This window comes from Lissotriton helveticus, chromosome 2_2 (genome assembly GCF_964261635.1).
Source record: "Lissotriton helveticus chromosome 2_2, aLisHel1.1, whole genome shotgun sequence".
Lineage (NCBI taxonomy): Eukaryota > Metazoa > Chordata > Amphibia > Caudata > Salamandridae > Lissotriton > Lissotriton helveticus.
Genome location: NC_136060.1, coordinates 351625082 through 351642311, shown reverse-complemented (window position 1 = coordinate 351642311; position 17230 = coordinate 351625082). Strand labels below are relative to the sequence as shown.

Sequence of the window (17230 nt, the reverse complement as noted above, 5' to 3'; positions counted from 1 at the left end):
CCTAATCAGAACACAAGGTATCAATTGCTTTGAAGCTGAAATCCGGTCACGAAACATTAAAAAAGTTACAGATTTCCGAGTTGGAGTGGTAACATATTCGTACTTTGTGAATGGTAAAATAAACGGCCTCATTTATGAGGCCGTGCTTCACTTTTACGCCGCCGGTGTGTCACTTTTTCTGACGCACCAGCAGCGTAAAGAATGTGCTTTGTTGCACCATATTTACAAAGTGACGCATCTAGGTAGATGTGTCACTTTGTAAACCCCTGCGCTACATTACACCTGCGCCAGGTATAATGTATGCAAGGGGGGCGTGTTAACGCAAGAAAGGGTCCTGGAAGTGATGCATTAAAATCTATGAGATTTCAATGCGCCACTTCTAGGACGCAAATGCGTCAATATCTTACGCCTACCTCATGGCAGGCGTAAGACTGACACAGGCCCTTTCACATGGGGCTTGCCCCATGTGAAAGTACACATTGCTGGAGTTGTGTCACTTTTGTGGCACACTCCTGCAATGCGTCACTTTTGCGCTTACAGATACGTCAGAAATACTGACGTATCTGTAACTCCTTGCGCCATGATGCGTCATATTATAAATATGACGCATCAATCATGTCTCAAGGAGTGCGCACTGAGAAGTGACGCATCACTGCTTTCACGCAGCGATGCGTCATTTCTCATAAATGAGGCCCAAAGTTTCTTAGGAAATATCAACTAATTCACAAATCCGATGAATTGTAATTTGGTGCTACATTGCCATCTTATGGGTGAAATGAGAACAGCAAAATTAGAATGATATAAATTCGTCAGAATTGTAAAACATGTTATTTTTTATTTTCTTCAGAGCATGAAGCCGGGCTGCCACAGGTACATTTGCAGTAATTTTGTGTTGATGAATTATCATATATAAACGAACTATTCAATCATTTACAAAGACCTATCATTTCTTATGGTTTTTACACTGATATACAAGAACACGCTACTGTAATGTTCTGTAAAATTAACATTTCTCAAATAAAATACTTATCTACTGGCTGAAAGTCCCTGATCGGGAATTACAGGCTCGGGATCATCCTTTCAAATTATCATTTGAGTAAATCTAGGAATACAGGTGAGACAGAGGGCGGGTCCATGGGCCCCTGCCAATCTAAAAAGTGCAGACAACTCCCACAAGCCTCTCCCACCCTGGAAATGCACAGACCATTTAAAAGGCATCATATTCTGACTTCTTGCATGTTTTTCTATGTAGCATTGATGTGATTATCTTTTAACTTTGATCCTTTTTTCTTTACTGAATTATGTATATTTCAGGCAGTGATATCCTTCATCGAGCTAATACATGTAGCATATCACAAACATGGCGTTATTTAATTATTGACCACATATTTCCTTTCTTCAGATTGTAACAAATAAGACAATTTAAAATAAAGCCAGTTATATTAGATAAACGAGGGGAAAACAAACATTAACGAATATCAAACTTTCATTTACCTGCTAAAGTATATATCAACTGCTCTATATGTAAAGTAGGCAAATACATGTTTAACCCAGTCTAATACTAATTTCTCCAGAAATGGTAACATAATTTAATCATGTGGTAACTGGTAACGATTAATTGTACTAGTAACCAGTTACTATTTACCAGTGGTGTAGCTAGACCTATGGCCGGTGGCTGCCCAGAGACGGCAGGTAAGAGCGGGGTTAGGCCTCCACCCCCAAAACTCGTGCCACCCGGGGCTGACCGCCGCCCCCTTGCTATGCCACTGCTATTTAATATATTCCATAGTCTCTACCACAACTCGACCAGGATGATTATCTGACGTCGCATAATAAACAACAACAACCCATTAATTCTTCATGTAGGGAGTCAGCGAGACAGGAACTGAGATTTAGTTGGCACTTTTGCTTGCACGCTGGCAATGTCCTTTTGACGTCCTTTCAATGCAACCAGGTGTGATCAACTTTATATTTTACGTGATGTATTAACTCGGATTTGGCCAATGGCCATGTTCACATGAGACTATTTGAGTGTGACCATGCTGCAGTCTGGTAGCACTGCTCTGCTGATAGGTTAATTCTTCTTACATTCAGTTCTGAAGCAAAAACTCTGGCCTTCTTATAGAAAAATAGTGACATTTCACGGTCGACAAGGAAGTTGTGATAGATAATGGCAAGCTTGGTGTAAATCTTCAATTGCGCCTTTTTGTTACCAACATCCATAGCAGCTGCAAGCGCCAAGTGATAGTATCCGGCTGCATCAAATGGATCCTGAAATGTAAACATGTGGGTAAAATGAATAAAATATACTCAGGTAAAACACTGTAGCATTTCCAACCAATAACAAGAGGAATGTTATGCTCAATGTTTGTAAATATATAGTGTAGTAATGGGAAAAACTGTCTAACAGTGTGTGGCATGGGTCATTAATTTTATGCAAAAATGCATCAGTTATCCCAGAAAGTCTTATTGAACACAATAATGTAGAGCTCGTTACAGGTCACACCTTTCAATCAATCTGTTGATTAAAACATTTGGAATGAACAGTTCGATAGAGACTTCGGAAAATCCACAGCCCTATAGTGTCACACAGCAAGGAAAGTGCTTTGCCATGAAGAAAAACCTGCCTTATTGTATTAGCTAAGTCACCCCTAAAGTGTTCCTTGTATGCCAACAGGCCTTGGTGCTTAGTATATAAAAGTAGGATATGTAATAATAAGAAAAAGCATGCTACCATGTGAACAGTCACAAAAGGCTTTTTGTCACTTTGTAGGTAAAGCAACATTTTGCGTACAGACCTCAAAAGAAGAAACTGTGCCTGACTACAGGAAGAAAAAAAACACACACCCCGGACTTGTTGATGCCCAAGGAATGGAATTACTCTACAATTGTTAAGTGGATGCCCTCCTGCTGCTGCTACAGGGTACAAAGGCAGAAATACTCCCCGAGTCCAAGAAGAACCAGCTGACCACTATTAAAAGGAGCATGAAGGAGACGTGACTGGAGAAAAACTTTGTAACTAGAAACCTACCATTAAAGCCTGAGGGCTGAAGGAGTGACCAAGACTAACTTTTCCAGCAGTACAAGAATTTTGAGACTAATTTTTCCACTTTCAGGAGACCGGAACATGGTGCTGAGGTTTCCACAGTGAGGGTGCATTCTGAACTAGCAATATATCTGGGTTTGCCTGGCTCGTAGTTTTTGCTGCTGGGAGCAATGATTCAGTGGGACCTTATGGTAAACCTATTCGACGTTGTGAAGCACAGTTACACGACAACTTCCAGCTTATCCACAATACACAATTTTGTGAACAGAAGTAAAAAGTAACTAATAATAAAAGCAAAACCTTGGGGGCATATTCACAAACTGTAGATTGTAGTATGTTTAGTAGTAGTACCAGTACTACATGTATTAATGTACTACAAAATGCTGTTCTCTAACCTACGTGAGGGGGTTTACACATCTGCCTCGTCTATCTTTTATGTGACAAGATCTCCACCGAGACTGCGGGGATCTCTGTACATGCAGGGATATGTTTTAGTAGAAAGTAGAGGAGACGCAGGGGGAGTGGCTGAAATACTGAGAATATTTATGATTAAAAAGGTGGGGTTTAGGAAGAAGCAAGGGGTGGTTACATAGGGGCATGTACCTACCTACCCACAAAAAGAGTAAGCCCATTGCTAGACATAAACTGCACTTTTATAGGTACTACTGTCAAAACAGTTGTAAATGTACTTCAGCTCCAGCACCATACATGGCTAACCAATGGTACTGCATTACCCTCCCATAGAAAATAGAAACCTGTAAGAACTAATGTTAAAATAAATTAACCTCATTTTAACATTTTACAAATATAAATACATTTTATTTCATGTTAAATTTTTACTACATAATGCACATACATTTTATACTTTAGGTGGGATTAATTCTTAAGAAAAATTAATTTACTTTAATTAAACATTCAAAATAATTAAATATTTAATACAAAATTAGGATACTAATGTTGTAGCATTTTATTCTATTCTACATTTAAAATATATATTTTAAATCAATTTACATTCATATTTATTTTAAAATATTTTGTTACACTTTTAAAAATTATGGCGATCTCCGCCCTGGGGGAGGAGATCTCTGGGTATGGGTGAGAAATGACAAGTAGTAACTTTACAAACATACATTAGTCATATCCAACTTCAAAGTACCCTCACAGGCTTGAGTAACCTGCCTTGTTCACGTCAAGGATTGAAGACATCTTCTAGGTCCAAGGGTAAAAAATTTGACTGGTGTGATCTGCTTAGTTTACCCAACCTATGTTCTATTGTAATTGGTGTAAAATCAAACATATGTTCTGGTCAACTGCGAACTGTGATTTTGAACTGCCACTTTGAGATTTCCTGGTATTGTTTGTCTTAGAACTTTAAAAATTCTAATTTCCAGTTTTCCTAATCCAATTTCAATAGTTTTGGTGTCTTTATGCTCATTAAACCTTTCTTGATTTTTCTTAATTGATTTGGGAATGTTATTGTGTTGTGTACTTATCTTTGATGCTGTCTAGTACTGCTTGAACGTAATCACACATTTCTATTGGGAACTGCCTGCTGCTTGAGTCTTTGCTACCAGGGATTGTCCAGAGATTGATTCTCTTAGATCTGTGTTGCAACCTAACTTGATTGTGTTTAATAAATTAGCAAGGGGTAGCCCCAAGATTAATAGTCTAATTTTCACAGGGGATTTACAGTTCTCAAATAAATTTCAACTCAATGTTGAATTTAAGTAAAATGATATGAAACGTTCATGTTTAGATTGTTCAAAAACAAATATATTATCGGCCAACCAGTTCTCAGCTTATTGCAATAGTTGTCTTCCATATACTCACAAGAAATATAGATTTAGTTTATAATCTGTTAGTGAAGGAGAGATCATTGGAGCTGCGCTAGACATTAAATCTACCAATTTGTCAAGGGGGCCACAGTTCAAGTTTTACTACAAATGAAATGGCGACAACATTAGCTCCATACTTCAGTCTTTGCCATTGCATGAGTATTTATCATATACCATACAGAATTCTGTTAAAAATAAATGGCTCATCCCATTAGTTAGAAATCTTCCGCAGATCCCACACCACTTGCCAACTATCATCCAATATCCATACATTTTCTCGTGAATACGCAAAAGAAAAACCTAACTCTCAGTTTGGAAAGTTTCCAGAATCATATGATAAAATAGGACATTTTAGTCAACCTTTCAGCAAAACAGAGGATGGGCAATGATAATATTGATTGATATTTAATGGCGCTTCCAAAAGATTATGAATCAGAGTAAAATAGCTATGCTGGTTGTAGGATCTCAACCTACCCCCATGTGTACCCATTAACTATTTGTTTTTCCTGCACCAGTTTTGAACTTTCGGGCCTACCTGCCAGAGTCTTCTAATACATCTGTTAATGGAAAACACCTTTCGACAATGTGTAGGGCACTCTGGTGAAATGTGTGCAAAAGGACATCCGCCAGGCATAGTCATCTAACAGAGACATTTCAATATTATAAAATGTGCACAATTTCATTAAGCTTATTTGCATGTGGGCTCTTACCCTATGCCAGCCTTGTGCTTCCTTAAAAAAAAAGTAAATAGAGAATGCAATTGTTTCCTTCTGCAGCTGTCGTTGTGCTTAGCCTTGTAAGCCATATTAACAAAGAGGAGGTCAGAGTAAAAACATTTGCTGAACTCATCGATACACACCTCCCATGGAGGATAGCTTAGATAATTTGATGTCCTGTTACCAGAGTGCGAACGCCGAACACTGGCAGTTGGAGTTTTCTCAGCAGAATACTGTGCCATATTGATTGATTGTTTTTCCCACGACAGTGGCATAAAATCTTGTCTGTTTACTTACCAGTAGCTGACAGAATTTAGAGCCTATTGCAACTATAAGAGCCCTCATGAAAAACTGGTGTATCACTCATTACGACATGTCTACTTTAAATTCTGTGTCTGGCTAGAATAATGATTTTACCCTGAGAAAGCCTTTACATGGGCGAAATGCGTTGGCTGTATCTATCTATATTTGTTGAAGAAGAAATTGATTAAAGAATTACAGAATCAACCAAAAAGACTTCTTTGACTCACTTCCTCTTGATGTTTTATGTACTAATCTCACCTGTGTATCTTGGTTTGTTGCCTCTCGATTGTGTTTCCATTTGAAAGGGCCTAATCATGAAGTGGAAGTGGGAGGGCGTCTTGAAACCAGTTATGGTATTCCTGGTAAGTAAATGATATTTCTAAATATTCATAGGGTCTGTAAGCAACTGGAACTGTAGCCTCAGTGTATGTGTGAAATGTTTGTGAATTTGCATCGACTGCAGGAAAATTCACCCAGCAATAAAAAACTTCACATTTATATATTGAGTGTGCCTCAATCATGAAGGTAACATTTCCGCCGCCACTGGGGAGCCCATATCTGGCTAAATGATTAGGGACAGCTTGTCTGCAATCAATAGCAATAATCACTACTTGCGCCATATTTAATGAATGGAATTCAAAGAAGGAAATCATTTTTAAAGATCAAGCTTGATCAACCTACAGACATAAATAGATGCTTCCTTTTAAAGCTGAGCAGGATAAACCTTTATCACCACGGAAGAGCCCGGAAACCACACAGCTCAAGTAATTTCCTACACTAGTCGAAACTCCAAAATCAGTTCCACAAACAATCCAACCATCAATATAATGTCTTGGAACGTAGCAGGATTACATAAAGCCCTGCAAAGCCCCGACGCTGTAGCTCTTATGGTTGGAGCAGACATAGTTTGTGTTCAGGAAACATGGACCATCTCAGCAACACCATTACGTAACTATGCCGAATACTTTAATCCCGCAAAAAAGATTAACATCTTTGGGAGACCGTCAGGGGGCATTTCAATTTACATTAGACATGCATTACAAGTGAACTTTGAAGTAATACAGCATAACTCAGATATGTTTCTGGCCGGGATCCTGAAAAGGCCTAATAACGCCCAAGGGCCAGACTTCAATTCTTCTCATCAACATTTATTACAACTACCACGGGTCGAATCCAAAAGATAAATTCACCGACCTGTTAAAACAGATCGAAAACCTATTGGTACGTTATGCGGCCATGGATTCAATTATCTTGGGCGACTTTAATCTGCACGACATAGGGCACCCCACTGACGAAAGGCACCATAGTGGAAACACTAGAAAACTCAATGCCCTAATGCGAGCTTACGAATTGGGAACAACACACCACATCTCCAAGAAGAACAAACCAACAGTATTGATACCTCCTACTTTTAACAATCAAACAACAATTGACTACATCTTATTAAGCGAATACTTACAAAAGCATATGTCACGTTACACCGTCCAACCTCGGACTGATAGCGATCACGCTGCTCTCATATTAGAGCTGTCCATGAGTGCAAATTTCAGACAGTCTCTCCATCACATAGGATCCTCAAATGGAGATGAACTATATAGACTGCTCAAAAGAATCAAATGGGGACCGCTCCCGACCCATAAGTTTGCTGAATGGAAATCTTCCTGGAAAGGGTGGCAGACTGACCATAAGGATCAGGGAAGAATTGGAGAATGGGGCGTCCTCGCATACGATCTAGCCCAACAGCTCCGAGGGAACACCAATCAAAGAACCCTTGATAACACCATATACAAACTGGGATTTCAGCCTGCAATAAAGGGTTCCAAAAAAGTGCTCAACTCCAAACGCAGGGCCTACAGGGCAACCGGATCGCTAATCGCGAAAAAGGATCTAAAGGAGGCGGCCAAGGCTCACAAAAAAATCGTCTGGCAGGTGAAACGTGAAGCAACCGAGCAAAAATGGTTGACGATCTTCAAACTGCTTGCTCCTTGCAAGTCACAAGAATTCTGGCAATATATAAACAAACTCAGCCATGGGTCTTGTAATAGAGAGAATTCAATTGATGCGAGTAACTGGGTAGTCCATGTAAAATCCCTCTACACTAACGACCCAGCAACAAACTCAAGCAAAAGATCCTCCCTTGATGAACAGTTAACTGACGAATCAACCGAACCAACGCCCCTCCTTGCTAATGTCACATCAGCTGGAAAAAAGGCTCTGAGAGCAATCTTGAAAAAAATACGCCCCAATGGGGCACCTGGACCAAATGGCCTGCTGGGCTCTCTCTTCAGAGAGGACATCGACTTTTGGACCGAGAGCCTGAGCCAGCTGTACGCGGAGTGCAGACTTATGATGGACGTCCCAGACTCCTGGAGGGGATCCCTGTTAAACCCAATCCACAAAAAAGGGGCAAGCACCGATCCTAAGAACTATCGAATGGTTGCCCTACTGGATGTGGAAGGCAAAGCGTATGCAAGCACTCTCCTTACAGAACTAACACATTGGGCAACTAAGGAAAACGTGCTCCCCTTCCACCAAACAGGTTTCCGCCCGGGAGGCTCAACCATAGATAACATCATAGTCCTCTCATATTTCATACAACAATGAATGGCCCAGGGTGCCCAGCCTCTTTTTGCCTGCTTTATTGACTATACAGCAGCATTTGACGGCGTCGACCGGAACATCCTATGGAGTAAATTGGCAGGTTGGAATATCTGCCCGAAACTTCTACAAGCCATCAGGTCACTGTATACCCAGACGTGGGTAAGAGTCAAACTTTCGAGCCAATCAGCCACGGAAAAAATTGGGACAGATCAAGGGCTAAAGCAGGGGTGTGTCCTTGCCCCGCTCTTTTTTAACTTATATACAGCTGATTTGGGCAAAGCACTTAAGGGAGCAAATCTGGTGACTCCAAAGATCGGGGGAACCAGACTTCAATTGATGCAGTATGCCGACGACCTGGTCCTATTGGACCATACCAAAGTCGGTCTCCAAAAAGGGCTAACGGCACTAGCAGACTATAACGCCAAAAACAAACTGGTGGCAAACAAATCAAAATCTAAAATACTGATTTTCGGCAGATATCCAAAAAAGAAACTGACAAAATGGAGACTGGGATCGCTCACGTTATCTACCACTCAAGCATATAACTACCTCGGAGTATGGCTCAGTGAAACCGGCCGACCTCACGTTCATCGACTCAAGCTCATGCAGAAAGCCAAAAAGGTAACCTATGCAATTTGCAAATTAAACGCAACCTTGGAAAGCCCGACCACCACGGCCATCCAACGGGTCTTGAAAGCAAAACTATTACCCACCGTCAATTACGGCATACAGGCGTTCCCAGGAAAACTGTGGCAAGACCTCGAAAAGATCAATTGCGCAGCATATAAAAAGTTATTTTGTCTTCCATCTTGCACAAGGAATACTCTAATAGGCCTTGAATTTAACCTCACCCGACAATCCTTGGAAGAATTGGCAAGCACGGCAAAATATTTTTATTTAACGACTGCAGCTCCAGAGAATTCGATGAAGCAAGTAATAAACAAAATATTCACAAAATCTGGTAATCCCTGGTCTGACAACCTGACTCTAGCCAAAGAGCATCTGGAATTAGCAATAGAAAACTGGGATCCTAACATAATAAAATACACAAATATCAAAGCAGTTATGAGAAAGCAATTAAGAACTCGCTCACGAAAACTTGATATTGAAGCCTTGACGAACAGGGGCTTCCATGAATCTCAAAGCTCCCCGCACATTTTAAATGGTCCAAAACCACATTTGGTACAGTCGGTGGGCAGGCAAGCCCTTCAAAGGATCCTGGCTGCAAGACTGCATGCGCTCCCCTTAAAACAGCTATACCCATCCGTCAAAGCTGGCCCAGAGATCACGGAATGTCGCCTCTGTCATTACAAGCGTGAAACTCTATCACACATTCTATTATGCTGCCCTGTCCTCCTGTCAGCTCGTAGAATCCATCTAAGACCCATCCTCCTCCAAATAGGAGTACAGACGGCAGAAGAGGCTGTTCTCCAATTATACCTGTTGGACACTGTGAAGCACATGGCTAATTTCGCCAAATACATCTACCATGCGCAAACAGCTTTAATGGACAAGCCAACCACGGTTGTAGCTGACTTTCAATGGGTTGAATCTTCCAAGTAGCACACGCCACCTTAACATATATTACTTCCTTAAACTTTATTCTTTTTCTCCCCCCCCTTTTTGCATTGTTTATATATTTTAAATAGGAAATTCTAAGCCTAAGAATACAGAGCTTCAGTTTTTAAATGGAATATGAATTTGTTCTAAACATGTGTTTCTTTGTACAGATTGCTAAAATTTTAATTAATTAAGCAATAAAGATTAACTACCTACCTACCACGGAAGTCTCCCTATAAAGGCAATAAAGGAACTGGGCTTGGGCACACAAACAAACTGCTCAGGAGACCCCTTAAATAGGTACCAAACCTAGAACGTTAGTGGCGCCATGTTATATGGTTCCTACGAATTTAGAAGGACTGTGTATTAGATCAACAAAACTTCATAATACAGAGACTGAGTCTTCTTACATAATCAGTAAATGTTGGTTTGGTTAGCGCGTAGTACCGCATCTAAACCCCGAAACCTCCAGAGTTGTAGATGTTGTTGGTAACCTTGAACATGAAACCTATGATTACCAAGGAATTTGTGGAAACAGATCTGGCTCTTTTGTTTGTTACTTTTACATGCCCAAGGGGGTTACAAAGAAAAGAAGAAGTAAGACATTTTTGAATGCTTATTGAAGAAACCTAATCCTTGTAAATAAAACATGATTTATGATTATTAGACACATCATTGTTATAAGCATTATTATGATGGTGAGAAAATACTCAAACAATGTAACCTTGTTAATTGTTCCTACTGTTACTCCAATCTATCACTAATCCTACACTAGTGAGAGCATGTCAGGAGTACCCACCTGCCAGACCTGTTGGACTGATCTAACCCCATACCTCAGAGCCTTAACAAATGCATCCCGTCTGAGGGTGCAGGCCCGCACACTCTTGCTTGCATGGCTATCCTCCTTCTCAGGATCAATGCCGGGCCTGCAGAGCTGCATCTCAGTCACAGCAGCTTCCATGATAAGTCCAGTGTGAAGTGTCTCGGCAAGGATGCTATTTAAATAATAAAACACCAGACTTTTCGTACTATGCCAGGGGTGCAGACAAAGGGGACCATAAGGGCGGGGGTCCCGTGGGGGGTATTATGATGTGCCCGTCACAGTGGCGTGCACATCCTGCATTTTTATCATTGTGGCGGGCGGTGCTCTCAGCACCGCCCGCCACAATGATAAAAATGCACATTTGCATTTACATTAACAAAGCGTCAGGCACCGTGCGGTGCCTGCCGCTTTGTTAGTGTAAATGCAGGGGGGTACCACAGGTACCCCCCGTGTGCACCCCCCACCTGTCCTTCACTCCGGGGGCCCGCAGGGGGCCCCCGAAGTGAAGACCGAATGCCTCTCTGTGGCGGCATCGCCGCCACAGAAAGGCATCTGTTATGGGCAATGCTAATATGGCTGGCGGTGTCTAATAGACACCGCCACCATATTAAACCTTTTCCGCCCGGCCGCAAGCGACCGGGGCGGAAAAGCAGCGGACGGTCTTCCCGTCCGCTGTGGTCACCCGCGCCATGCTTATATGGCGGGGGGTGAATAAGGGTAGGATGGCAGGCGGATCGCCCCCGCCATGCCGGCGGTGGCTACCGCCAGCCTGGCGGGGGCGATCCGCCCGCCATCCTAATGGGCCCCAAAGTCTTTAGTTAGTCTGGAGAGAAAGAATTGTCTCCTACGCACACAAATAATAAAACAAGGACTTTGCCTTCTAATATGTGTGACCATGGTGCTAATTGTGCAGACTACAGGACATCAATGTCTACCAAGAATAAAGCTGTGCGTGATATTTTCATGTTTTATTAAAAACATGCACAAACCACCATCTTAAAAATATGCTAAGTTAAAAAGGGAAGCTAAGATGGAGACTAAATGCAATCTCTACAACACTTTAACTGTGAACGCAATTGTTTAAGTCGGACTTTGAGAAGGTAACTTTTTTCAGCTGGACTAACCTGGTCCCTGTATCCGACCCATACTCCATCGTGGTCGGCATGTACTTGTGACTTTCCCCCCACTTTAATATGACCAGATGACCATGAGTGGCGCTTTTTGCTTTTAGGTGCTATTTTCACTGAAACCTGTAAAATTGAATACCTCCTGTTCTACTGATTGGATTTTTGTTGTTACCTAATAAACAGAAGGTGTGTTCCCCCGTTTTTTATTTTGTCTTTTGTCTTGCACTCAAGGCTTGCTTTTGTTTTAAATCAACTTCTTATATTGCTAATGAAACCTGAAATCTTAATAGTCCTATATTACTCTGTTGTTTTGATGCGTATGCAATTTTGTAGTTGGTTGTTTTCTTCAAGTTCGTTACTAAGGGGCATATTACCAACAACTAGCGATAATTATCGCTATGTTGGTTTAGCGGCGATATTTTTATCGCCGAGCTGCGGCGATTTTTATCGCTTAGGAAACTTGCTATTATCAAGGTATATCTCCTAAGCGATAAAAATCGGCTGAAATGCATGAATATCGCTGAAAAGTCAGCGATATTCATGCATTACCGAGCTAATGCTCTTAGCCATGTTATCCATCTACCATTGGATAACATGGCTAAGAACTCCTCAGGGGCAGGTGTTAGCTTTTGGAGATATTCGCGAATATCTCCAAAAGTTGGTAATAGGAGATAGCGATGTTAGCGACTGTTTCCAGTCGCTAACATCTTGGCACGCCCACTTTGCATGTCATTAGTGATAAATATCACTGACATGCAAAGTGGGGCCCAAGATGGTCGCTATCTCCTACTAGCTGTCGCTAAGTGGTGTTAGCGACAGCTAGGTAATAGGGAGATAATTTTATCTCCGCTTTCTTGGCTTTTAAAGCCAAAAAAGTGGAGATAAACCCCCTTGATAATATGCCCCTTAGTTTCTTGTGTCATAGTCTCTAGGAATAGGGGGATACGGGTGTTTTTAGGGTTTAGGGATGAATAAGGGTACAGGGTGGTAAGGAAGATTATAGGATTTGAGGTAGGTAATGGTATTGGGTGTCAAGGTTTTTTTAGGATGTAGGGGTTGGTAAGGATATTGGGTGATAAGGGTGGGTAGGGTATAGTAAATCATCTAGGGCATTTGTCGTCCTCCCTTTCCCCCATTTAAATATTTTGGCCGGGGTAAAATACAGATTGTAGATCGATTTATAGGTTGTGACTGTAAATTGGCTGATAGGAGCGTTTTCTTTACTAACCGTAGTGACATATCAATATCTACATCATCATTCTCTAATCTACTGGCCCATTTGGTTTCAGTTTTTTCAATATTGTGCTCCACCATCATACTGTATGTGTTTATTTTACAGTTAGTTCTCCCCATAATCTCAAACAATACAATTTTAGCACTAGGAATTGCCTGTCTCCTTTTGCCAAAAAAAACCTTTATTTGTAGGTATTTGAAATAATGCCCATCCGGAATTCCATATACTCTTTGCAACTCACTAAATAGATATAGTTGGCCATTTGGCTGAATATCTCCCACTGTCCATAAGCCAAGTTGCTCCTATTGTTTGGCTATAACATCATAAAACACGGGGGTAAATAAGGATGATTCCCAAATGGGTGTATACTTTGTAAACTTCTCGATATTCATATGTTTTTGTATTCTACCCCAAATTATCCATGCATTCATAATAATCTTAAATCGAACCTTCTTATAATAGCTGGGTTCCAACTCACGTAGTAGCAGTGCTTTTGCCCTTTCCCCAAGCGCCAACTCATAAATTGTTGGGAGACCCTCTACCTGTACCCCCACTGGTTCTGCCAGTATTAAAAAAGTAAGAAACTTTAAAGATCTCCTGACCTTACCATATTGCCAAAAAAACCTACTGAATAATGAGCCTAAAGCTTTGATTATAGACCCTTCAATTTCAACCGGGAGTGCCCTGAACAGATACAGCACCTTGGGGAGCATTACCATTTTAAGAACATTGCCTCTTCTTATAATGGTTAAATGAAGTGAGCTCATCCGCCTAAGGTCTGTGGCTATTTTACTAATCACGGGGTTTAAATTAATTTGGGCGATCTGACCAATATCCAGAGTAATCCTAACCCCAAGATAGGTAGCTGTATTTACTCTCTGGCTATCCGGAAAGGTGACATTTTTGGTACAGATTATTTGAGTCTTAGATTTATTCAGTAAATACCCTGACTCCTTTCCAAAAATAGTAGCCATAGCTTCAATTTCCTTCATTGCTCCCTCAGGGTTAAGTATTAATACCGCGATATCGTCCGCGTAGGCTAATACTTTGGTGCTGAACCCCTGGGTCATCACTGGTATAATTGCCTGGTTGTCAATTATAGATTGGATAAGTGGATCAATATATAGGCCAAATAAGATTGGGAACAAGGGCATCCCTGCCTTGTTCCTTGTGACACGCTGACAGTGTCTGATTCTGTACCGATCAACTGTAGTTTCCCATAGGGAGCCCTATACATTGCTTTAATTGCAGTGACAAGCTGCCAAAACACCCCACAAATACTCCCATGACACTCGATCGAATGCTTTTTCCGCATCCAAGAGGATCATAGCCAAATAACCATTAGTCTCCCCAGTAATATCAAACGGGGCCATGGCTCGAGTAGATTTTTGCATCCGCATTTATTAGGGAGATGGGCCTGTATGAGGTAGGCTTATCCAGTGGTTTATCTTTCTTGGGGATAATGACGATAGTGGTACCCTTCCAAGAGTCTGGTGGGCTTCCAGAATATTGTACCCCCCAAAAATAAATCCCAGAGCAAGGGAGCTAGCTCTTCTTGAAAAATGTTATAAAATTCTGATGGAATCTTGTCAGGGCTTGCTGCCTTGCCCGAGTCCAACTGCTGTATCGCTTTTTGTATCTCCTCAAATGTAACTTCAATCTCCAGCCTCTCGTTTCCATCCCCTCCAGCATCCTGTATTTTTGCAAAAACATCTCCATGGGGACCTTGTTTCTCCTCCGTATAAAGATCTTGATAGAACTTATGGAACAATTCTACTATATCCCCCGGATCTGTATATGAGGTCCCCCCACTGGTTATTGAAGATATCTGTATCTTCACAGTTTTTTGTCTCGAGTAGTTTTCCAACTGTTTCCCCATACTCATAGCTCTCCGCCCTATGAGTCTGATAACCTGCTGCAGCCTTTTGAGAGTAGTAAGACCCTATCTCAGCTTTAACCAAAGTGATGTCTAGTTGAGTTGTAGCTGCCTCAGCATATATAAATAAATAATATGGAATAAAATAAAATAAATATATGGAGGCAGCAAATAATTCAGGGCCATAAATTCTAGCCTCAAGACGTAGGGTTCTATCTCCTTTTCACAAAGACACTTAAGTATCTGTCTCTTGCTGCATTCCAATCTTTCTCTGGTACCTCATATAACAACTGGCTCTTCATGTTATTTTCAACTTAAGACTTTCAATAGGGTACTACTGTATTTGAACCCTAGTTTTCAGATATCCGCTGACACTGCAAAATATCTTTTAGATCACAGGGACTCTTTAATCGTTTTCTGCCCTCCATTTTTGTCCCAAATGATCCAGAATGCAGCAGCAAGACTGCTGACTAAAAACTGAATCACGTGTCATTCTTGCTGTTCTGCAGCTCACTTTCCTTTTATGTACCATAGCATTATGTAGGATATCAGTCTCCGTGTTTACGCATTTTTCTTATTCTCTGGAGAGAAGAAAGGCAGACATTTTTTCTCTTCTTTAGTACTGGCTCTATAGAATAGTGTATAACTGAATATCTATTTTGCTTCTGTCCACTTTCATTTTAGGAACTTAAAATTAACATTTGGTGTGAACCGGAGAATGAGACTTGACAAGTCTGGTTGGCAGAGTGTAAATATATTAACAGATGTCTCTATTAAAAAGCTGCTGAGGTGGCAGAGGCCTCACTTCTGCCAGCCCAGCAGAGACCAGCCAATTGAATTTAACTATCCCTACCTTGCTGGCAACACATTTTCACTATAAGAGCTACCACTGCATGGAGGAAGCACTTTTGATGAAAATGTAGTGCCAGTCAGCGGCTCAGGGGGATAATTTTTATTTCCAAGAAAAGAACCGTCCTCAGTGAGAGTGGGAAAATCATTCACCCTAACATGATGGGAGTCTTCTTTAGCTCGCAGGGGTCACTGTTATATTTTCCCATTTACATTCACAATGATAACAGACAGGCAAAAACAGTTCCAGAATGCCCACCCTAAATGAGAGGGACTTTACCTGTGGCACTCTAGTGAATGGACACATAGCAGTCAGAAAGGCAGGAATTTACCATTTCCTCAACTTTAAATAAGGTTTGGGGGAACCATTAGATGGGTGGAAATGGACATGCACCGATTTATAGCAAATTTCCCATTCCTTCGACCTCTCAATGCCCGCCTAAGTATCCAACTGGATGGCATGATAGTCAAACAACCAGGCAATGCTGTGTTACTTTAGTTATACATGTTTAAGCTCACTGCACCTTCAAAAGCAAGTTCATTACCATTTGGCCTTTGATTATAAATAGAAGTATGTAGAGTTTTCCACTCACCTTTAGGTCATAGAATGTTATGTCACCTAGGATTAGGTAAACCTTCATATAATATACTGCTTCCTCATCAAATTCCAGTGGAGAGGGACAAAGTGAGAGGGCCTTCAGATAATAATGTTCAGCAAGTTCACATTGACCCAAGTGATGGTATATATCTGCCAGTCGATGATATGCAATGCGCTCATTCAGATGATTCTCTGTTGAAACAAACAAACCGATACGTTACAGCTTGCAAAAACTGTACCAAAAATCAAGTTTCTGTAAGAAATGGGTTTTGCCCAGTTTTCCCCATTTCCTGCTCTGGACATTTGGTGAACAAATCTCAGTAGCTGTTGTAGACTGCTGAACACTCTCACTTCTCTGTTTAAAAGGATAACCATTTTATTTCGAATCTGCATGATTATAACATTAATGAGACAAGTGTGTGTGCGTGTGTGTGTGTGTGTGTGTGTTCAGGACCTCTTTGCTGTTAAGCAGAGTACAATTATGGTTGTAGGTGTGAACAATATTTTGGACCAAGCCACACCTGATCACAGCTTGCTATTTTAAATTAATATTTTACTTGAAACTACAGCTGCAGGTTGTCTTCCTACAATGTAAATCCTAACTAAACCTTAAATCTGTAACTTTTGACAGGGAAGAACTTGTGGTGGATTGATAATTGGAG

The 17230-nt window shown here is 41.0% G+C and overlaps 1 protein-coding gene across 1 annotated transcript in view; it reads right to left on the bottom strand.

Moving 5' to 3' along the window:
* Positions 1-815: 815 nt before the first annotated feature.
* SH3TC1 (SH3 domain and tetratricopeptide repeats 1) overlaps positions 816-17230 on the bottom strand; it is a 328239-nt gene continuing 311824 nt past the window's right edge. The window contains exons 17-18 of the mRNA XM_078678530.1: positions 16564-16760; positions 816-2271 (exon numbers count right to left, since the gene is read on the bottom strand). Of these exons, the coding sequence (XP_078534656.1) occupies positions 2014-2271; positions 16564-16760 (455 nt within the window). The 3' untranslated portion in view covers positions 816-2013. The remainder of the gene's footprint in view (positions 2272-16563; positions 16761-17230) is intronic.